This window comes from Oncorhynchus kisutch, unplaced genomic scaffold (genome assembly GCF_002021735.2).
Source record: "Oncorhynchus kisutch isolate 150728-3 unplaced genomic scaffold, Okis_V2 Okis09a-Okis19a_hom, whole genome shotgun sequence".
NCBI classification, from domain to species: domain Eukaryota; kingdom Metazoa; phylum Chordata; class Actinopteri; order Salmoniformes; family Salmonidae; genus Oncorhynchus; species Oncorhynchus kisutch.
In genome coordinates this window covers 2,307,995-2,332,738 of record NW_022261985.1, presented here as the reverse complement: position 1 = coordinate 2,332,738, position 24,744 = coordinate 2,307,995, and the positions used below count along the sequence as shown (strand labels likewise).

General features: G+C 45.7%; 1 protein-coding gene across 3 annotated transcripts in view; it reads left to right on the top strand.

Moving 5' to 3' along the window:
• kcnc2 (potassium voltage-gated channel, Shaw-related subfamily, member 2) overlaps nt 1-24,744 on the top strand; it is an 80,496-nt gene continuing 55,752 nt past the window's right edge. For all 3 annotated transcript variants that reach the window (XR_004207005.1, XM_031815211.1, XM_031815210.1), the window contains exon 1: nt 1-1,324. Coding sequence is in view for 2 of the 3 variants with exons in the window: in XM_031815211.1 (XP_031671071.1) it covers nt 773-1,324 (552 nt within the window). In the remaining variant the exon portion in view is untranslated. The remainder of the gene's footprint in view (nt 1,325-24,744) is intronic.

Genomic DNA, 24,744 nt, shown 5'->3' with positions numbered 1-24,744 from the left:
CATGTTTCTCAGTCAAGCAATCTGACCTGTTGAGAACACTCACGTTCAACATCTTATTTCGGCGAATCATAAAAGCTGAAAAAAGTTGCACTAGATATTCGTTAGCATAGATTTGAACTATTTTGATTGCCAATCCAAATGTAATGAGTGATCGTTGCTACATAGCAACATGAGCACGTGTGAGAGGATCGCTAGTAACACGGACGCACACACTATAGCAACAGACAACCTGTGTGCAGAAAGGGAGAGGGTGTGCCCTTGACGTCGTTTCTCGTCAAATACTCACATTTCGGAGAGAACCATATCCAGGTTTGCTTACTTGCTATTCACCACGGCATTGTCATGACTTTAACGAAAAGGGCACAGAGCTCAAGGTTACAAATCAATAATTGGAATGGTTTCGTTTGACTTCACCTGTCCAAGTGTGGAGCGGAGAAGAGAGTCAAGACACCCCCAAGGCACACATCACCAGCGCTGCCTGTGCTTGGAGCTACTGGCTGACAGATCCTTCGCATAAGGAGGAACTAGAGGGAGTCTGACAAGCGATAAGATCCTCTCTTCCAAATCACCAACAACGATGAGATTGGTAAAGCACCTTCACCAAGCGTAATGAGAGCTCCAGGCGGAATCTGGAGTGGCTGCTCTAAGCTGAATCCAAAAGAGTTTTCGTGAGATTTTCTAACCCAACTGGGTGTGTACAGCACCGTGCCCGCTGTTACTCTGGACTGCACTCGATATACCTTATTTACCAAGTCATGTCTTATACAGAGCGATGGGTAAGTTCGACGACAACGAGAGGATAATCCTCAACGTTGGGGGAACCAGGCACGAGACGTACAAGAACACGCTGAGGACACTGCCGGGGACTCGGCTGGCCCTTCTTGCCTCCGATTCTGACATCGAGTCCGTTTTGGATCAGCTGCAACAAGTCCCCGGCTTCATAGAGTACAACACGCGGAACAACGAATACTTTTTTGACCGCCACCCAGGGGTATTCGCTTATGTCCTTAACTACTATCGAACCGGGAAACTCCATTGCCCAGCAGATGTTTGTGGTCCGCTGTTCGAGGAAGAGCTGTCCTTCTGGGGAATCGATGAGACGGACGTGGAGCCTTGCTGCTGGATGACCTATCGCCAACACAGGGACGCCGAGGAGGCGCTCGATGTGTTCGACATAAACGTTGACAATGGAGACGACGACGAAGAGACGGGGAAAAGACTCGGCATTGAGGACGTGGTTGATCCTAATATCAGCCGTTGGAAAAAGTGGCGACCTGTGATTTGGAATCTATTTGAGGATCCCTATTCTTCCAGAGCGGCCAGGGTAAGAGCGCGCGCTGGTGTGGAGAGCTCACATAACAGTCCATGCACAACAAGTTCCCCCGATTCCTTCTTTGCACAGAAAAGTCTAATTACATTAGACATCAATTCCTTCTAATAAAATAACAATTATTACACAAATATAACATACATTATTAACATTTTAAATTCGTTGTAAGGGACATAGGTTGTCTGTTTATTCACATTTCAGTGTGCATCAAATATGATTTCCCCACGACTGCTTTCATAATGACCTTTTCAACTTGAATATAGTTCAAATAATTAAACTCGATATTTTTCCTCTTTTTGTCATACACAAGCATGCATTTAAACATATCAATGCACTATACTTGTGGTGCGTAAATACATATTTAAGTTAAGCTACACTACCTGTCCATGATAATGAGAATCAAGTAGAAATATTTCACGAATTAGATTACTGTTTTTTTCTGATACCACCAAATTCGTTTTTTTCTTCTGTCGGTTGGGTTTGTTTGATATTGAGCATGCCATATAATAGATGGGTGATGGAATGGTCCATCGCTCAACATAAATAGGCTAATGTAAAACCTGTGGTTAGCCACACCACCATATTCCCAAATTGTACAATTTTTCTGCGATCCTATACCAGAAACATGACGTATTTGGCCTTAAGCCCACTTTTACGAACAAGTTTCGGGCGGGTATTTATTTAAAATTATTAATTCATTTCAAAATATAAGTTTAACATATCAATTCATTTGAAATGTTTACTGCAATAAGTCACGACATGAGCCTAAATTCGATCAGTGCAACAATGTAAACACTAAAACATGACCTTGAATTGATTGCTTTTGATTGAAATGCTCATGGGCAATTTTACACGTTGGAGTGAGACGTGCCCCGCATATTAATAGCCTGTGTGAGAAAGTATTTCAGAATATTTACGTATCGCAGAGGACATTAGACTAATTTTCACTTACAATTCTCTTTTGCATACTTGGTTATCTATAATTTATTTGTTGTTGTTTTAAGTCGAATTCTATAAGTTGCTGTCAATCATTTGTTCATTGTACACCTGGCAAACGTGTCTTCTCTTACTGAAATGTTAGGGTGAGCCTCCGACATACCTACCTACTGTATCCATGCCAACTGTATGCTCACATGACCAGTGAAGGACTAGTGTTTACTGGCATGCAGTTGTTTTGCTCAATAGGCAGTAAGTAACCATCTCATTGGCCGACTGGCTGTGGAGTCAGCGCTCCAGAGGCTCCTGGCCACTGTCATGTCACAATGTATACCCCATCATTTACAGAGTCTAAAATGACCTCCTGTATCATCTCCCTCCTGCCTAAACGGCCTTGTTTATATCCAGCTCATCTCTCACTAGTAGGAGGCCCATTAATAGCATCTCCCTGGGGAGATTGTGCTGTTGATGGTGCCTTGAAACAGACAGGGCTGTCTTGGGCTAATAGAATAATGAAGCCAGGGCCCGTATCCACAAAGCTTGTCACTCAGAGTAGGAGTGCTGATCTAGGATCAGATCCCCACTGCCCATGTAATAATTTTCCATTATGATCTAAAAGGCACAACTGATCCTAGATCGATGCTGGGCTAAAGGCTAGCGCTACCGCTTACAATGAACGGGACATGGACATGGACTCATGAAATAAATCCCGCTACGACCTCTGACGAGAGACATCAAACATGCAAATAGACAATATAGCAGGAAGGTGTAATCCTAATTCACCGGCTACGACGTTCGTTGTATGTGGTAGTGTTTGCAGATTACAAAGGGAAACCCTGCCATGAGCCGTCCAGCGATACAGAACTCCCAAACGAGCTAAAGGCCTTTTATGCTCGCTTCGAGGAATATAACACTGTGCCTTGCGTGAAAGCCCCTGTTTTTCCATATGACTGTGTGATCTCGCTTTGCATGGCCGATGTGAGCAAAACGTTAAACCAGGTTAACAACCATAAGGCCGCCAGGCCAGACAGAATACCAGGGTGTGTTCTCAAAGCATGCGCAGACCAGCTGGCAGGTGTCTTCACAGACATTTTCAATCTCTCCTTGTCCCAGTCTGTAATCCCAACATCATTTTAACTGACCACCTTGTCCCTGTTCCCAAGAGCTCCAAGGTAACCTGCCTAAGTGCCTGTAGCACATCACATCTGTAATTATGAAGTGCTTTGAACGGCTGGTCATGTCACACATCAACATCATCATCCCAGACACCTTAGACCCACTCCAATTCACATACCGTCCCAACAGATCCACAGATGACACAATCTCAATTGCTCTTCAACACTGCCCTCTCCCACCTGGGCAAGAGGGGAAATAACTATGTGAGATTGCTGTTCATAGACTACAGCTCAGCGTTTAACATAATAGTCCCCTCCAAGCTCATCACCAAGCTTGGGCCCCTGGGACGGAACCCTTCCCTCTGCAACTAGATCCTGGACATCCTGACGGGCCTGCCCCAGGTGGTGAGGGTAGGCAACAACACCTCTGCCACGCTGACCTTCAACACGAGGCCCCTCAGGGGTGTGTGCTTAGTCCCCTCATGTACTTCCTGTTCACCCACGACTGTGTGGCCGTGCATGACTTCAACACCATCATCATGAGTCAGCCTACACGGAGGAGGTCAGAGACTTAGCAGTGTAGTGCCAGGATAACAATCTCTCCCTCAACGTTAGTAAGACCAAGGAGCTGATTGTGGACTATAGGAGAAAGAGGGGAGAGCACACTCCCATCCACATTGACAGGGCTTTTGTGGACCGGGTCGAGAGCTTCAAGTTCTTTGGTGTCCACATCACTAATGACTTAAAATGGTCCACACACACCCGCACAGTTGTGAAGAGGGCACTCTCGACAGGAGTATAGAGAGCACCACACCAGGAGTATAGAGAGCACCACACCAGGAGTATAGAGATCACAACACCAGGAGTATAGAGAGTACCACACCAGGAGTATAGAGAGCACCACACCAGGAGTACAGAGAGCACAACACCAGGAGTATAGAGAGCACCACACCATGAGTACAGAGAGCACCACACCAGGAGTATAGAGAGCACCACACCAGGAGTATAGAGAGCACCACACCAGGAGTATAGAGAGCACCACACCAGGAGTATAGAGAGCACCACACAAGGAGTATAGAGAGCACAACACCAGGAGTATAGAGAGCACCACACCATGAGTACAGAGAGCACCACACCAGGAGTATAGAGAGCACCACACCAGGAGTATAGAGAGCACCACACCAGGAGTATAGAGAGCACCACACCAGGAGTATAGAGAGCACCACACCAGGAGTATAGAGAGCACCACACCAGGAGTATAGAGAGCACCACACCAGGAGTATAGAGAGCACCACACCAGGAGTATAGAGAGCACCACACCAGGAGTATAGAGAGCACCACACCAGGAGTATAGAGAGCATCACACCAGGAGTATAGAGAGCATCACACCAGGAGTATAGAGAGCACCACACCAGGAGTATAGAGAGCACCACACCAGGAGTATAGAGAGCATCACACCAGGAGTATAGAGAGCACCACACCAGGAGTATAGAGAGCACCACACCAGGAGTATAGAGAGCACCACACCAGGTGTATAGAGAGCACCACACCAGGAGTATAGAGAGCACCACACCAGGAGTATAGAGAGCACCACACCAGGAGTATACAGAGCATCACACCAGGAGTATAGAGAGCACCACACCAGGAGTATAGAGAGCATCACACCAGGAGTATAGAGAGCACCACACCAGGAGTATAGAGAGCATCACACCAGGAGTATAGAGAGCACCACACCAGGAGTATAGAGAGCACCACACAAGGCGATAAAACGTCTGGACCATTGATTCAGTCAATAATTCATTATTTTCCCAACTGTCTAATCTGAAGCTCTGTCTGCCAGCAATCTACATTTTTAAGGTAGTCGCAAGGAGGAAGGAATGGAGGCGTTGTCGCCTTCTTCCAGTCAGTCAGTCAGTCAATACCTAGCGAACTGTTAGTGGGAGGGGTTATGACGATGACCACACACGCACACACGCACTCTCTCTCTCTCTCTCTCTCTCTCTCTCTCTCTCTCTCTCTCTCTCTCTCTCTCTCTTCAGGAGTCAGAACGGAGTGACACAGAGAAGAAATTACAAACAAAGCCCCCACTCAGCCTTCAACTACAGTATTTCTGTAATTGCGTTCATAGAGTTTGCTCCCCCATGCTCCTCTGATGATGCTCATGGTAATCTCATGTCTCAGTGTGGTGGAGGAGGCTGCCTGACTGCTTCACTTTGATGCCTAAGCCCCTCTCTCATGTTATTCCTGTGCTCCTGGGCTTCACTTCTCCCCTGAGCGCTGCGAGGCTGAGATCTCTCACCTCCCCAGACTGCGTGTGCTAGAGAACCCACAGGCTCCTAATCCTCCCTTGACAGGGTGTTAAAGTATAATAATGAAGACTTATTCCCATGTAAATTAGATGGCTGGTTGGCGTTGCTGCAACTCCAGCCACCACCGCCTTCCCCTCAGTCACTGTTATACCAGAGAACGACTGATGCCAGTGGGCATTATCTTAAATTAGTCCCACGGATCAGACAGTGAAAAATGCACTTGTCTTTTCCTACCAGAACTGGCTAGCACCAAGACAAGAGAGCATGTCTACAGCAAACACTTAACGGAGGGACCAAATCCCCACATCTCACATGCCTTTCAGCAATGACGGATGAAAGCAAGGACAGGTCCCAGAACACAGGCCCTGTCCCCTATCCTGGCTTTGTTTTATGTCACATATAAATGCTAAAGTTTGAGAAGTTATCTCCAGTTGTTTTAATTAACACTGGTGTTGCCATTTGAGGTAGTCATATTATGAGTTCTCTCAACGCAATCTAGAGTCTTCCGTGCCCCTCAACTTTGACCTCTGCTGTGTCCCTCAACTTTGACCTCTTCCGTGCCCCTAAACTTTGACCTCCTCCTTGCCCCTCAACTTTGACCTCTGCTGTGCCCCTTAACTTTGACCTCTTCCGTGCCCCTAAACTTTGACGACCTCCTTGCCCCTCAACTTGGACCTCTGCTAAAACAGACAGGAAGACCACAACACCACAGTCAGGATCTCAGTCTGGGATTTGCTGTAGGGAGGATAATGTGTTTTGAACAATGCTGCTTCTGTTTACAGGGCAGTGTGTTGCATGGTTATGATGGTGATGGTGACAATGACAACAGTAGTTGGGGTGGTGATTATGATGATGATACGTGTGTATGGATATTACAAGCATTTCGCTACACCCACAATAATATCTGTATGTGACCAATAAAATTAGAATGTATATGCCTGAGTCCCAAATAGCAACCTATTCCCTGGCACCCTATTCCCACAGCATGTAGAGAACTTGGTGCCATTTAAGATGCACACCATGAGTTTGCACAGTATGTGAAGGTGCAAGAGCTACAGCTCCATATGATTCGAGTGTCTCCATTTCTGACATCATTCTACAGATGTGTTCTAGTGTCTATTTGCCCAGTGTTCATTGAAACACTCTCATGGAATAGGAGCTAGAACTGGCCTTAGAATGCCCAGAGAATTCTGGTAGTGCTAGGAACCGATTACTGATTGGAGGAAAACCCTTAGAATTCGCTCCTTGAAATCCACCCTGCTGACGTCACATAGCAGGCTTCCCAATGTCAATGTGCTCCTCCATCTGTGAATGCTTATGCTAGCTGATAACAACAGCAGTTGTGTGTGTGTGTGTGTCCTACAGATGAATGAATCCATACTGTTCTCCCCACGCTGAGCAGCCTCTCCCCTTAAGTTATGCCCAGTTGTGTGTGTCCTACAGATTAATTAATCCAAACTGTTCTCCCCACGCTGAGCAGCCTCTCCCCTTAAGTTATGCCCAGTTGTGTTTGTGTGTTCTCCTGTGCTGCTAATCAGTTTGTTTGTCTATCCTTGTATCTCTGTAGTTGGCCGTGGCAGGATTGGGGTGGTAAAACAACTCATTACCATTATCATGTTGTTTGTGCTTGCATACAGTAACTCGAGGCGGAGGTCCCCCTACGCCCAGGTTCTGACTCTTTCCTACGCTTTCTTTCATTTCCCATGATCCCATCAGAGACTGACGCTTTGCTTCCCGTCACTTAAGAGGTTAAACCCACACCGTCTGGGTTGTCGCTACCGCGCGCCTGGAGATGCTTCCGACCCCGGCCCAGGCTTGTGCTCGCTCAGCCTGTTGTCATGGCAACATGCTCGCTCTCTTCCTGTTTTCATTCAGAGCTGCCTGCTCCATGAAACCATTTGATTTCAGGAATCCGCTCAAATATGACCCCCCACCACCACCGCTCCATAACTGTTTATGTACTTGCATATTGGATGCAAAAAAGGTATTAAATGTTTTTGAGTGCCAATAGGGCCGTCATCTTTATGCATGCGTTTTTAATATTGTCTCCTATAAGATCGTCTGAGCAGCTAGGTGGATGAAGGAGGTTTGTTAGTCTGCTTCTTTCTGTGGTGAATTGTCACTGCTACAGGTGTGTGAGAGAGAGCTTGCCTGTGTCAATGCTGGCACATAATATGCCCGTTGTGCCTTTCTATAGGCCTGTTCTGCCATTACAAGCACCTATAGGTTATTCTGTCTAAGTTTAGGAGTGCAAGGTAACCCGGTGATGTGGTAAAAACTGACTGCTGTGCCCTTTGAGGGAATTCAACCTGATGTGTAAACAGAATGGACCTGACGCTGGAAGAGGAGGAAAGGCAAATGCCTGCCTGTGCGTGGGTGGCGTCGGCACGCCGCTGGGTATGTTTGTAGCCACTGCCAGTCACGTTAATCTCTCCCGTCAATCATCCCACACTCCTCTCCTTTGGAGTGTAATAACTCACAATATTAGAGAGAGTGGAGAGCCACGTCGTTAAGGAGCTATTATTTTGGACTCGTCATCATCAAGTGCTCACAAGTGGACTTATTTTCCTACTGTTGTTTATGATAGTCAACCACATTATGGCAGGTGACTGATCCATGACATGTGGCTGATCCATGACAGGTGACTGATCCATGACGTAGGACCGATCCATGACAGGTGACTGATGCATGACAGGTGGCTGATCCATGACAGGTGACTGATCCATGACGTAGGACCAATCCATGACAGGTGGCTGATCCATGACAGGTGACTGATCCATGACGTAGGACCGATCCATGACAGGTGGCTGATCCATGACAGGTGACTGATCCATGACGTAGGACCGATCCATGACAGGTGGCTGATCCATGACAGGTGACTGATGCATGACGTAGGACTGATCCATGACAGGTGACTGATCCATGACAGGTGACTGATCCACGCCTGTAACCCACGCCCCAGAGAGTAGAGGGCATCTGCCCTGTCATGTACTGAGCTTCACAAGGCTGCATCCATTTCTCTCTTTCTCCCTCCTTTCCTGCATGCGGCATCAACTCACGCCTTGGCCAAAAGCCATAAAGAAATATCACTACACTTACCAGTTAACAGAAAACACACTGTCTAAAGGACCACATGTGAAAGAGAGGCTGTGGCGTGGAGGTGTCAGGATGGAATAACGACCTCCATCATCACTCAGGAAGGACAGGAGCCTGATGGATTGTGGAAGTCATTCATTGCCACACAGTCTTCCCCTTGTCCTTGAGAGATTCTGACCTGTTAAAGCAAATTCCCACCTAGTGTTAATGTTCAGGGGAGTGGGGGGTTAATGTTACACCCCCTCTGAATGATATGCATTTGAAATATGTACGAATGCGGCATCTCATGCATGTTATCAAACACACATGTGTTCTAGAAATAGAAACCTTGATCTTGGAATGGAACATGTTCAGATGTTGCGCTGAGACTCAGTGATATAACCTGAGAATAAACAGCGGCACAGACAAAGACTCTATTGAGAGGTCGTAAAGCAAGAGGCTGCCCTTGTTAGCATCACCCACGTAGGTACCTTTACGTACACTGTATCTGTGTCACATGGACAGATTACTTGTGTTGTGTAATGTATATGGATACTGTTCTAGTTCTCCAAATGACTTACTTCTGAGAAAATATCCATCCAGTCAGATTATAGTTGGTGGGGACTTTAATGTGGTTTATTATAATGAGACTGATATACACTGATATACAAGAGAGTGGCTCCTACTTCAGCACCTGTGACCAACCGAGAGTCTCTTGTTCACCAAAGGGCTGTTTTAGCCCACTGAGCTCAAGCCTAAATATCGTCTCAGGGAGCTAACGCAAGTCTTCAGGTCTCAGGCTGGTTCTGAACCACCTCTCTTACACCAACCCACATGTTACAGCGGAAACTGATCTTCAGAATTGGTTAGGATAAGAGAGATACAGTATATTGCCTGTTTCATGTATTTATGGATGTGATGGTGATGTCATGCATGAGAAAGGTGTGTGTGCTCTCAGAAAGCGCTCCTTCCTCCAATGTAATGCTCCTAGAGTGCCAAGCGGGGCCCGATATGCTCTCTAGGAGCATTACATTGGAGGAAGGAGCGCTTTCTGAGAGCACACACCTTTCTCATGCATGCCATCACCATCAGAACCAGCCTGAGACCTGAAGACTTGCGTTAGCTCCCTGAGACGATATTTAGGCTTGAGCTCAGTGGGCTAAAACAGCCCTTTGGTGAACAAGAGACTCTCGGTTGGTCACAGGTGCTTATTCCAGAATATATGAATGTGAAGAACCACTTGGTAGCTTTCAGGTTCCAGCACCTCAAAAGGTCTCCTATTAAAACCTCTGTCCATACTAGTGCCCTCTGACCAAAGATCTTACCAAAGCTGAAACGGCCTCAATTCATCAATGTGACATTACCACAAATGCCCGGCTTCAGACACAAACAAAGCAAGTATGAAGCAGGAGGCACTCTCTTGTGCACACGTGCAGATACAGTGTACGTAAAGGTACCTACGTGGGTGATGCTAACACAGGGCCACATTAGTTTTAATAGAAACGCCATTTGTCTGGGAGTTCTGCTACATTATTGATGTTCCTACTGTTCACCAAGATCAAGTGCCTCCTAAGGACAATGGGCATATTAAGCATGACATTTTCCAGCACCATCCCTCAACTCTTATGCTCACACATTAAAAACGTGATTAATAAAACTGATTCATTTTTTTCTCCAAATCAAACCCCCAATTGGCCGTCAGTGAATAGTAAACCTGTGGGAAAGTTGGAGTGTTTGAGCTCTGGTAATACTAATTGTGTCTCGCAGGACAGTATGTCATATTAAGGTTAGCTTTTGTCTGTAAGGATTTAAAGGCCTTCTGGAGGTCTTTAGTCAATTGTCACACTTTTCACAGGGGTGCCCATGTCGTTTAAAACTCAGACTAATGAATCAGTGAAGTTGTCATATTTAGAGCAAGGGATATTCTGGGGACTGACTCCCCTCTCCTCCCTTCATGGCAGAAGGCCATCTTAGCAGGCCTGTGATTTGCATATCCAATCGTTCATTTAACACTTGGAGGAGAGAGAATTTATTTCCAGACGAGGTTGGAGGCCAGGCATCTGCCTCGCCGTCAGATGAGACGTTGGCAGAGGCGTTTGACGGCGTGGCGACGAAATTAAGTTCTCACCTCTTATTCCCTGTGACCAGGGGTGGGCCATCTGCCTCGCCGTCAGATTCCTTGTGACCAGGGGTGGGCCATCTGCCTCGCTGTCAGATTCCCTGTGACCAGGGGTGGGCCATCCGCCTCACCGTCAGATTCCTTGTGACCAGGGGTGGGCCATCTGCCTCGCTGTCAGATTCCCTGTGACCAGGGGTGGACCGTCTGTCTCGCCGTCAGATTCCTTGTGACCAGGGGTGGGCCTTCTGCCTCGCTGTCAGATTCCCTGTGACCAGGGGTGGGCCATCTGCCTCGCCGTCAGATTCCTTGTGACCAGGGGTGGGCCATCTGCCTCGCCGTCAGATTCCTTGTGACCAGGGGTGGGCCATCTGCCTCGCCGTCAGATTCCTTGTGACCAGGGGTGGGCCGTCTGCCTCGCTGTCAGATTCCTCGTGACCAGGGGTGGGCCGTCTGCCTCGCTGTCAGATTCCTCGTGACCAGGGGTGGACCGTCCGCCTCCCTGTCAGATTCCTCGTGACCAGGGGTGGGCCGTCCGCCTCCCTGTCAGATTCCTCGTGACCAGGGGTGGACCGTCCGCCTCCCTGTCAGATTCCTCGTGACCAGGGGTGGACCGTCTGCCTCGCTGTCAGATTCCTCGTGACCAGGGGTGGACCGTCTGCCTCGCTGTCAGATTCCTCGTGACCAGGGGTGGACCGTCCGCCTCCCTGTCAGATTCCTCGTGACCAGGGGTGGACCGTCTGCCTCGCTGTCAGATTCCTCGTGACCAGGGGTGGACCGTCTGCCTCGCTGTCAGATTCCTCGTGACCAGGGGTGGGCCGTTTGCCTCGCCGTTAGATAACCACGGGTTCGATTGAAGGAGCAAAAAGCCACAGAGTCCATTCATTTCTCTTCCTCCCCCTTCCAAATACAGGCCTCCAAACATTGAAGGAAGCCATTTCTTTTCCCCATCTTTGTCAAATGCTAATTGCACGCCTGGTTATCCTGGGAAATGAACTATGCGACTTTCAACTTGCTGCACTGATCATTTCCATTGGTTCAAAGACGTGGCTTGAAAGACATGCCCATTATTTAATATAGCCAACCGGAGCTCGGTGGCCAATTAGACGAGACGTGGTTCAACTTTGGATGTACAGAAAACCAAAAGGCAGAGCGAGAGCTTGAAATGGATGATTGATCATAGCACAAAACGTTCAGCCCTTCTGCAGTGTGCCAGGGTAAATGGTGTCTCTGTGATAATGGGTTCGTTGAGGGCAGATACCTTACTGATACACACATTATGTGATCAGTGTAAGAACAGCAAAGCTGTTGTTAAAGTTGGACTTCAGTATGTGTTTGCCCATTATTTTTTAAATAAGATCTGGGCCTGTATTCACATATCATCCTAGAGTACTGCTCTAGAATCAGGTCCCCCTTCTTATTCATTATGACTTAAAAGTCTAAACTGACCCTAGATCAGCTCTCTTATTCTTTATGAATATGGGCCTAGGTTTATAAGAATTCAACAGGATCAGTGGGTGGGATACTGACAACCTCGCCTTCTATATTATATGTAATTGACTTGATATTGATTAATGTTGATATTGATTATACAAATATTGATTATACAATGCAATATTTATATACGTTTAACTGCACCACTCAATCCATGCAATATATCATATCAGTGAGGTAGTTTCTCAAGTGAATTGGATGCTATACTGATATATACTATGACCCAATTATGTACATCTACATATCTTAGTTACCTGTCAAGTGGGTGTCTTGAAGACAATTATAAATGGTGCTGTGTGAAAGCCCAGTCAGCTTGGGTATTGACTGAACATGTGCATCCCAAATGGTACCCTATTTACAATACATATTGCACTATTTTTGACCACGGCCCATAAAGTGTATATAGAATATGAACATAGTTTACTTTGTAGGGAATAGGGTGCATTTGAGACGGGCCCCATGTAGTAACATAAGCTTCTCTGGAGGTCGTCTCAGGGAAGAAGCAAGTCGCACAGAGGGTCAATGAGATGCCTCTGCCCTCTGGCAGAAATCAGAATGTCAATCTCTGCTCCGCTGTACGTCAGAGGAAGGATCAGGCACACACCATCCAGGATGGTGGAATTCTCAATGGGATTTCCTTGATTTCTCACGTCCTCGTGTCCCCCCTCCTCTCGCCTTCCTCAAAATGCATCGAAGGAGTAGATTAGGGGAAGTACCATGGAACCTCCTCCAATGTGTTTTGAGAAGGAGGCGAGGAGAGGACGCAAGGAATCAAGGGGGAAAAAATGATATTCTCACAGTGAAAAAATTGGAAGCTGTGTAACCAAAAACCCCAAAAAGTTGCAGCAATGAGACAAGATCGTAATCACGAAATTGGAGGGAAAAATAAAATAAATAAAATAATAATCACAGTGCTGTATTAGTGAGGTTATGGCACCACTAAGGATGGTAAAGGGCAGATTCATAGGCTGTTCCTCTCTCAGGCACAGATCAACTGTATAATTGTGACAAGCCTTCCCCATCTGCTATATGTGTCACTTTATTAAGGCTGAGATCTACTGTACTGCCATGGGGCTTGGTGTCACTTTATTAAGGCTGAGATCTACTGTACTGCCATGGGGCTTGGTGTCACTTTATTAAGGCTGAGATCTACTGTACTGCCATGGGGCTTGGTGTCACTTTATTAAGGCTGAGATCTACTGTACTGCCATGGGGCTTGGTGTCACTTTATTAAGGCTGAGATCTACTGTACTGCCATGGGGCTTGGTGTCACTTTATTAAGGCTGAGATCTACTGTACTGCCATGGGGCTTGGTGTCACTTTATTAAGGCTGAGATCTACTGTACTGCCATGGGGCTTGGTGTCACTTTATTAAGGCTGAGATCTACTGTACTGCCATGGGGCTTGGTGTCACTTTATTAAGGCTGAGATCTACTGTACTGCCATGGGGCTTGGTGTCACTTTATTAAGGCTGAGATCTACTGTACTGCCATGGGGCTTGGTGTCACTTTATTAAGGCTGAGATCTACTGTACTGCCATGGGGCTTGGTGTCACTTTATTAAGGCTGAGATCTACTGTACTGCCATGGGGCTTGGTGTCACTTTATTAAGGCTGAGATCTACTGTACTGCCATGGGGCTTGGTGTCACTTTATTAAGGCTGAGATCTACTGTACTGCCATGGGGCTTGGTGTCACTTTATTAAGGCTGAGATCTACTGTACTGCCATGGGGCTTGGTGTCACTTTATTAAGGCTGAGATCTACTGTACTGCCATGGGGCTTGGTGTCACTTTATTAAGGCTGAGATCTACTGTACTGCCATGGGGCTTGGTGTCACTTTATTAAGGCTGAGATCTACTGTACTGCCATGGGGCTTGGTGTCACTTTATTAAGGCTGAGATCTACTGTACTGCCATGGGGCTTGGTGTCACTTTATTAAGGCTGAGATCTACTGTACTGCCATGGGGCTTGGTGTCACTTTATTAAGGCTGAGATCTACTGTACTGCCATGGGGCTTGGTGTCACTTTATTAAGGCTGAGATCTACTGTACTGCCATGGGGCTTGGTGTCACTTTATTAAGGCTGAGATCTGACAGCAACTGTTGAGAAGACCCTTCATGGTTGGCTAGTTTTCCCCTCTAGTAGTAACATTTATTTACATGATTCTTGAAAAGTACTGTCCTTTCCCTGTCAGTGTCAGATTTGGAAAAAGCCTGGATCAAGGCTTCTAATGTGCTTCCCAGTATCACACATCTCAATAGGACATGGCAGTATGGACCAGTTATTTTGACTCCCCAGGGGTTAGGGAATCCAACCTAGAGAATATACAGTATAGAGCAGTTATTTTGACTACCCAGGGGTTAGGGAATCCAACCTAGAGAATATACAGTATAGAGCAGTTATTTTGACTACCCAGGGGTTAGGGAATCCAACCTAGAGAATATACAGTATACAGTGCCTTGCGAAAGTATTCGGCCCCCTTGAACTTTGCGACCTTTTGCCACATTTCAGGCTTCAAACATAAAGATATAAAACTGTATTTTTTTGTGAAGAATCAACAACAAGTGGGACACAATCAAAAATTGGAAATTGAAAAATTGCGCGTGCAAAATTATTCAGCCCCTTTACTTTCAGTGCAGCAAACTCTCTCCAGAAGTTCAGTGAGGATCTCTGAATAATCCAATGTTGACCTAAATGACTAATGATGATAAATACAATCCACCTGTGTGTAATCATGTCTCCGTATAAATGCACCTGCACTGTGATAGTCTCAGAGGTCCGTTAAAAGCGCAGAGAGCATCATGAAGAACAAGGAACACACCAGGCAGGTCCGAGATACTGTTGTGAAGAAGTTTAAAGGCGGATTTGGATACAAAAGATTTCCCAAGCTTTAAACATCCCAAGGAGCACTGTGCAAGCGATAATATTGAAATGGAAGGAGTATCAGACCACTGCAAATCTACCAAGACCTGGCCGTCCCTCTAAACTTTCAGCTCATACAAGGAGAAGACTTGATCAGAGATGCAGCCAAGAGGCCCATGATCACTCTGGATGAACTGCAGAGATCTACAGCTGAGGTGGGAGACTCTGTCCATAGGACAACAATCAGTCGTATATTGCACAAATCTGGCCTTTATGGAAGAGTGGCAAGAAAAAAGACATTTCTTAAAGATATCCATAAAAAGTGTAGTTTAAAGTTTGCCACAAGCCTCCTGGGAGACACACCAAACATGTGGAAGAAGGTGCTCTGGTCAGATGAAACCAAAATTGAACTTTTTGGCAACAATGCAAAAGGCAAATGCAAAACGTTAAAAACGTAAAAGCAACACAGCTCATCACCCTGAACACACCATCCCCGTGTCAAATATGGTGGTGGCAGCATCATGGTTTGGGCCTGCTTTTCTTCAGCAGGGACAGGGAAGATGGTTAAAATTGATGGGAAGATGGATGGAGCCAAATACAGGACCATTCTGGAAGAAAACCTGATGGAGTCTGCAAAAGACCTGAGACTGGGACGGAGATTTGTCTTCCAACAAGACAATGATCCAAAACATAAAGCAAAATCTACAATGGAATGGTTCAAAAATAAACATATCCAGGTGTTAGAATGGCCAAGTCAAAGTCCAGACCTGAATCCAATCGAGAATCTGTGGAAAGAACTGAAAACTGCTGTTCACAAATGCTCTCCATCCAACCTCACTGAGCTCGAGCTGTTTTGCAAGGAGGAATGGGAAAAGAATTCAGTCTCTCGATGTGCAAAACTGATAGAGACATACCCCAAGCGACTTACAGCTGTAATCGCAGCAAAAGGTGGCGCTACAAAGTATTAACTTAAGGGGGCTGAATAATTTTGCACGCCCAATTTTTCAGTTTTTGATTTGTTAAAAAAGTTTGAAATATCCAATAAATGTCGTTCCACTTCATGATTGTGTCCCACTTGTTGTTGATTCTTCACAAAAAAATACAGTTTTATATCTTTCTGTTTGGAACCTGAAATGTGGCAAAAGGTCGCAAAGTTCAAGGGGGCCGAATACTTTCGCAAGGCACTGTAGACCAGTTATTTTGACTACCCGGGGGTTAGGGAATCTAACCTGGAGAATATACAGTATAACAGTAACAGCACTATCCCTGCCTGTCTCTTCTCCTCTATACGGCCCAGTGATCCAGGCCAGGTAGATACCCCACCCTCGCTATTAAGAATCCTCCATTTTGTGCACACCCCTGGGGCCCCCACCCCTCCTCCTCGACCCCTCTTGACCCTGACAGGAAGAGTCCCGCTCGGGTGCGTTTTGTGTTTCACTGATCACAATCAGGAGCTCCGGTACGGAGTCAGTCTGAGCCATAGGGTTTTGCAGGACAGAAGCCTTATCTGTGTCAGGGACGATGTATCTATGTTCGCACTGCCTGTGATGAGTAGCTTTGTTCCTCAAAGGCAGCCCCCATGTTCTTTAGACAGATGTGTGAACATCATACATCGAGGTTCTAGCCCGAGAGAGAACCGGCTCATTAGAGGAAGAGGACTGTGGCCCGCGGCCAAGTTTGGCATTTCATCATCCAAGGTGAAATCAAAGTTTGATATTTCTAACTTTTGTGTGGAAGTAGGACAGAGGACAGTTAGATAGGTTTTTAATCGTTTTCTTACCTAGCGAGAATCGGTTTCTTACCTAGGGTGAATCAATCTATTGTTTTATTGCCTAGGGAGAATCAACCCACTGTTTTATTACCTAGGGAGAATCAAACCCCTGTTTTATTACCTAGGGAGAATCAAACCACTGTTTTATTACCTAGGGAAAATCAAACCACTGTTTTATTACCCAGGGAGAATCAATCCACTGTTTTATTACCTATGGGAAATCAAAACACTGTTTTATTACCCAGGGAGAATCAAACCACTGTTTTATTACCTAGGGAGAATCAAACCACTGTTTTATTACCCAGGGAGAATCAAACCACTGTTTTATTTCCTAGGGAGAATCAAACCACTGTTTTATTACCTAGGGAGAATCAAACCACTGTTTTATTACCTAGGGAGAATCAAACCACTGTTTTATTACCTAGGGAGAATCAAACCACTGTTTTATTACCCAGGGAGAATCAAACCACTGTTTTATTACCTAGGGAGAATCAAACCACTGTTTTATTACATAGGGAGAATCAACCCACTGTTTTATTACCTAGGGAGAATCAAACCACTGTTTTATTACCTAGGGAGAATCATACCACTGTTTTATTACCTAGGGAGAATCAAACCACCGTTTTATTACCCAGGGAGAATCAAACCACCGTTGTATTACCCAGGGAGAATCAAACCACCGTTTTATTACCTAGGGAGAATCAAACCACTGTTTTATTACCTAGGGAGAATCAAACCACTGTTTTATTACCCAGGGAGAATCAAACCACTGTTTTATTACCTAGGGAGAATCAAACCACTGTTTTATTACATAGGGAGAATCAAACCACTGTTTTATTACCTAGGGAGAATCAAACCACCGTTTTATTACATAGGGAGAATCAAACCACTGTTTTATTACCTAGGGAGAATCAAACCACTGTTTTATTACCCAGGGAGAATCAAATCACCGTTTGGATGTCCTAGTTTGTCATGTTGGCACATTGCTAATGTTATCATCCAATTGGTTTTCATTATTTCACTATGCTTCTACAGAAACATCCCTAAATAGCTGATACATAAAGATTTTGGAATAGAACTGTTTTACTTACTATTTTAAGTTCAGAGTTGGTTTTCATATTCACATAGTCACATTCCATAGTGCTTGAAGTGGAGGCAGGGATTTTAACCGGCCCAGCATGCATTTGTGTGGTGCTATATCCCCTTGTTTTAGCTACTGTCATGGAGTTCGCTAAATATTTTCATAAAGAAACTGATGAAACACACAGGTGCAAAATCAAGGTGACTTACAAAGATGAGGAGGACCAAGAGCAAGAGAGGGAGTGCTGTGATGTAGTGGCCACAACTATCATCTCCTTTGTCTTGATCACATTGAGGGAGAGGTTGTTGTCCTGGCACCACATGGCCAGGTATCTGACCTCCTCCCTATAGGCTGTCTCGTCATTGTTGGTGATCGGCAAACTTAATGAGGGTGTTGGAGACGGGCTTGGCCGTGCAGTCATGAGTGAACAGGGAGTACAGGAGGGGACTGAGCACGCACCCCTGGGGAGCCCCAGTGTTGAGGATCAGCGTGGCAGATGTTGTTTAGTCCCAAGATCCTTAGCTTAGTGATGAGCTTTGAGGGTACTATGGTGTTGAACGCTGAGCTGTAGTCAATGAATAGTATACTCACATAAATGTTCATTTTGTCCAGGTGGGAAAGGGCAGTGTGGAGTGCAATAGTGATTGCATCATCTGTGGATCTGTTTGGGCAGTATGCAAATTGGAGTGGGTCTAGGGTTTCTGGGATTATGGTGTTGATGTGATCCATTACCAACCTTTCAAAGCACTTCATGGCTACGGACGTGAGTGCTACGGGTCTGTAGTCATTCAGGCAGGTTGCCTTTGTGTTCTTGGCCACAGGGACTATGGTGGTCTGCTTGAAACATGTTGGTATTACAGACTCAATCAGGGACATGTTGAAAATGTCAGTGAATACACCTGCCAGTTGGTCAGCACATGCCCGGAGCACATGTCCTGGAAATCCGTCTGGTCCCGCAGCCTTGTGTATGTTGACCTGTTTAAAGGTGTGATCACACAGTCATCCGGAACAGCTGATGCTCTCATGCATGCCTCAGTGTTACTTGCCTCGAAGCGAGCATAGAAGTGATTTAGCTCGTCTGGTAGGCTTGTGTCACTGGGCAGCTTGCGGCTGTGCTTCCCTTTGTAGTCTGTAATAGTTTACAAGCCCTGCTACATAAGATGAGCGTCGGAGCCGGTGTATTATGATTCAATCTTAGCCCTGTATTGACGCTTTGCCTGTTTGATGGTTCGTCGCAGGGCATAGCAGGATTTCTTCTTGTAAGCTTCCGGGTTAGAGTCCCGCACCTTGAAGAGGCATCTCTAACCTGTCGGATGTGGAGCACATGTTCTTGGGTGGAGCAGGAGAAGACATGGATGTTATCGTGGTAGACAATAACGAACTGGTTCAACATGTCACGGAGAACATCATTAACCAGAGCCTGGAACACAGCAGGGGCATTGGTAAGGCCAAAGGGCATGACCAGGTACTCGTAGTGGCCACTGGATATGTTGAAGGCAGTCTTACAATCATCCCCCTCCCGTATCCGCAGCAGGTGGTAGGCTTTCTGTAGGTCCAGCTTGGAGAACACGGTGGCACCCCGGAGTGGCTCGAAGGCTGAGGAGATGAGAGGCAGCGGGTAGCAGTTCTTCACCGTGATGTAATTGAGACCTCGGTAGTCGATGCACGGACGCAGGGTTTTGTCCTTCTTCTCCAGAAAGAAGAACCCTGTGCTGACGGGGGAGGCAGAAGGACGGAAGAACCCGGCAGCTTGGGAGTTCACAATGTAGGTCTCCATATCCGTGGTCTCCGGACCCGACAGAGAGTACAGTCGTACACGGGGTGGAGTGGTGCCTGGGAGAAGATCAATCCTGCAGTCATAGGGTCGGTGCAGTGGCAGCAAAGTGGCCCGGGCCTTACTGAACACCTCACGGAGGTCCTGGTACTCCGTGGGAATGGTGGAGAGTTCTGGGGCAACCTCCGAGGCCCCAGGAAGACGTCCCAGAACAGGCTGTGCTGACTTCAGGCAGTGGGTGTGGCAGAACGGGCTCCAGCCCATGATGGCACCGGCAGACCAGTGAATGAGGGGAATGTGTCGCTGGAGCCAGGAGAATCCCAACACCAAGGGAACCTGAGGAGACTTTAATGAGCAGGAACTGGATCATCTCACTGTGGTTCCCTGACACACGTAGGTTGATTGGGGTGGTAATGTGGGTGACATTGCCAATAGAGTGCCCGTCCAGTGCTCTAACGTCCATGGGAATGGAGAGGGGCTGAATGGGGATATCCAGCTCAGAGGCCAGGGTAGCGTCCATAATGCTCTCATCAGCCCCAGAGTCGAGGAGTACCCCGAGGCTCCTACCGGTGAGCCTGGTCTTTTAGTGGACAGGTGGAGACAAATATGACCAGTTGTCCCGCAATACAGGCAACTCTTAGTGTAAAGCCTGTATAGACGTTCAGCTGGAGACAGCCTATCTCTGCCTTGTTGCATGGGCTCGGGAAGAGGTGAATCGTCAGTCTTCGGAGGCTCTCATGGAAGCTTCGGTAGCCTCGGGTTCTCTCGGCAACAGAGCCATCAGGGATTTCCAGGATACCTCGGAGGCGAGGTGGAATCGACTCTCTTCTCCTTCCTTCATTCCCGTAGTCGTCCATCGATCCGAATGGTCAAAGCGATGAGCGAGTCGAGATCCATCGGTAGTTCCCAGGCTGCAAACAGAGAACACAGGAATAAATACACAGGGGATAATGGGGACGATGGGCGACACCTGGAGGGGGGTGGAGACAATCACAAAGACAGGTGAAACAGATCAGGGTGTGACAAAAGAGGCCATTGTATAGATTCAAGATGGGCTCTTTAGCATATCTATAAAAAAAAATCCATATTGCAATAAATTGCCTGAATTAATACAATAATGATAAATATAATCATACATTTACAACATTAATGTCAACCACAGATCTTTTTAACTACCCTTTACAATTCTTATGGGCAGGTGGCGTCCCACCAGGCCAACATCCAGTGAAATTGCAGATTGCGAAATTCAAACTACAGAATTATAAAAATATAAAATCACGTAATACATCAAAGTAAAGCTTAACTTCTTGTTAATCCAGCCACTGTGTCAGATTTAAAAAAGGCTTTATGCCGAAAGCACACCATGCGATTATCTGAGGACAGCGTCCCGCGTACAAAAGCATGAAAAACACATTTCAACCAGGAAGGTGTCAGAAAGTCAGAAATAGCGATATAATAAATGCTTTATATTTGATGATCTTCCTCTGTTGGCACTCCAAAAGGTCCCAGATACATCACAAATGGTCCTTTTTCTTTTCCAAACAAGTCAAAAAACTTTATAATTAAACCTTAGGTACCCTAGTATGTAAATAAACAATACAATTTAATACTGAGAATCGTTATTGTCTTTACCTCAGAAAAATACCAAAGAACGTGCTCTATTTTACGCGCTTGGAAACACTACACACAAAATGGGAGCCATTTTTCCAAAAACCAGCATGAAACTCTTTCCCTAGGAACTGCAATCTGGGATGATTTCTCCTTATAAAAAAAGTGACAGCCATTGAAAACAGTGGTAGGCTGAATTGTTTTTTGGGGGGGATGGTTTGTCCTCAGGGTTTGCCTGTCATATCAGTTCTGTTATACATTATTTTAACAGTTTTAGAAACTTTAGAGTGTTTTCTATCAAAATCTATCTAATTATATGCATATCCTAGCTTCTGGGCCTGAGTAACAGGCAGTTTACTTTGTGCACGCTATTCATCCGGACGTGAAAATACTGCCCCCTACCCAAGAGAGGTTAAACTACTGCTACTTGATTGAATGTTGTAGCTATCAATTGTCCCATTAACAATCACCCACATTAGCACTCTAATTTAATTTCAAACTTCACATTTCTCTGGTATAGGCTACTTTTTGTAACGAGCAACATCAGCAAAACGACCATGATAAGTGGTCGTTATAGTCAGTGTCAATAATTTTCGGTTAATCGTCCCAGCTCTGATCACTGTTCACACGTGATTTTCTGGAGGGCTGATTTCCACAATCTTTCCCGGACCTCTTTTGGTCAGATTTGGAAAATAGAATTCAATTTGGGGTGGACATCTATGATCTATGCACATCTATATAATCTCATGTTCTGGGTGGGTGTGGTGGCAGGATATTGAAGTCCTCAGCATCTGATTGAGTATGGTAAATAAATCCTAATAGATGGGGTTAAGCCATATGCTATGGGATCCGTAGAGGGTGAACTATTTTTGGCAATATCCTTTAAGGTCCGTCCTTTCCTTATTCATTGGATATCTGTCCCCTGAGTGTGGCTTGCCTTCACTTGGATCCCTAAGTCTACAGTGCATTCGGAAAGTAATCAGACCACTTGACTTTTTCTACATTTTATTATGTTACAGCCTTATTCTAAAATGGATTAAATAGTTTTTTACCCTCATCAATCTGTACACAATACACCATAATGGCAAAGCAAATACAGGATTTTAGAAATCTTTGCAAGTGTATAATAAAAAAAATTGGAGATATCACTTTTACATTAGTATTCAGACCCTTTACTCAGTACTTTGTTGAAGCAACTTTGGCAGCGATTACAGCCTTGAGTCTTCTTGGGTATGACACTACAAGCTTGGCACACCTGTATTTGAGGAGTTTATCCCATCCCTTCTCTGCAGATCATCTCAAGCGCTGTCAGGTTAGATGGGGAACGTCGCTGCACAGCTATTTTCAGGTCTCTCCGGAGATGTTCGATTGGGTTCAAGGCTGGGCCACTCAAGTACATTCAGAGCCATTCCTGTTGGAAGGTGAACCTTTGCCCCAGCCTGAGGTCCTGAGTGCTCTGGAGCAGGTTTTCATCAAGGATCTCTCTGTACTTTGCTCCGTTAATCTTTCCCTCGATCCCGACTAGTCTCCCAGTGCCTGCGTCTGAAAACCATCCCCATAGCGTGATGCTGCCACCACCATGCTTCACCGTAGGGATGGTGCCAGGTTTCTTCAAGATGTGATGATTGGCATTCTGGTGAAAGAGTTCAATCTTGGTTTCATCAGACCATAGAATCTCGTTTCTCATGGTCAGAGTGCTTTAGGTGCCTTTTGCCGAACTCCAAGCGAGCTGTCATGTCTGGTCACTCTACCATAAAGGCCTGATTGGTGGAGTGCTGCAGAGATGGTTGTCCTTCTGGAAGGTTCTTCTCCATAGAGGAACTCTATGAGTTCCATAGAGGAACTCTGGAACTCTGGAGCCCTCTCTGACCAAGGTCCTTCTCCCCCGATTGCTCAGTTTGGCTGGGCGGCCAGCTCTTGGAAGAGTCTTGGTGGTTCCAAACTCCTTCCATTTAAGAATGATGGAGGCCACTCTGTTCTTGGGGACCTTCAATGCTACAGAAATGTTTTGGTACCCTTCCCCAGATCTGTGCCTCGTGCCTCGACCCAAGCCTGTTTCGGAGCTCTACAATTTCTTCCACCTCATGGCTTGGTTTTTGCTCTGATATGCACTGTTAACTGTGGGACCTTATATAGACAGGTGTGTGCCTTTCCAAATCATGTCCAATCAATTGAATTTACCACAGGTGGACTCCAATCAAGATGTGGAACCGTCTCAAGGATGATCAATGGAAACAGGATGCACCTGAGCTCAATTTCAAGTCTCATAGCAAAGAGTCTGAATACATAGATATTTCAGGGAGTTTTTCTCCATAAAATTTCAAACATTTAAAAAAAACTGTTTTCACTTTGTCACAATGGGGTATTGCATGTAGATTGATGATTAAAACAAATATTGAATACATTTTAGAATAAGGCTGTAAAGTTAACACAATTTTGAAAAAAGGAAGGGGTCTGAATCCTTCCTGAACGCACTGTAAGTGGGAGTAGAATCTGGGTTTGTCCCAGATGGACCCTATGAGTCTGTCACGCACTGAACATAGAGAGGCTTTTATTCTCTAGGCCAGGGTTAGGCCAGGGTGTGATTAGGGTGGGCATTCTATGTTCATTTTCTATGTTTTGGATTTCTGTGTTTGGCCGGGTGTGGTTCTCAATCAGAGGCAGCTGTCTATCGTCTCTAATTAAGAACCATACTTAGGTAGCCTTTTCCCACCAGGGTATTGTGGGTTGTTGCTTTGTTTTTGTGTCTGCACCAGACAGAACTGTTTCGGTTGTTCTCTTTATTGTTTTGCAGTGTTCAGTTTCGAATAAAAAAAAGATGAACACGTACCATGCTGCACCTTGGTCCTCACCTTCTTCCACCAACATCCATTACAGGGTCCTGGCCAAAAGTAGTGCACTATATAGGGAATAGTGCACCATTTGGGAGGCAGGCTGTGTTGTGTCGGCAAGACTAAATACACGTTGTTCTCTAATTCTCAACAAAACATTTCAGATGGACTACATTTTCATTCATTGGATGGTTCTCTCATCGATCGGGTTCCCACCTATATACATCTGGGCATTTGAATTGATAAAGATTTGATGTTTAAAAAACATATTGATGAATTTGTTAAAAAGCTAAGATTTAAAGTGGGCTTCTTTTTTAGAAATAGATATTGCCTCTCTCTAAATAGCAGGAAGCAGATTGTACAGTCAACTTTCCTGACAGTTCTTGACTATGGTGACATCACTTAAACCTTTGGATGCCGTCTACAATGGCGCCTTTCGTTT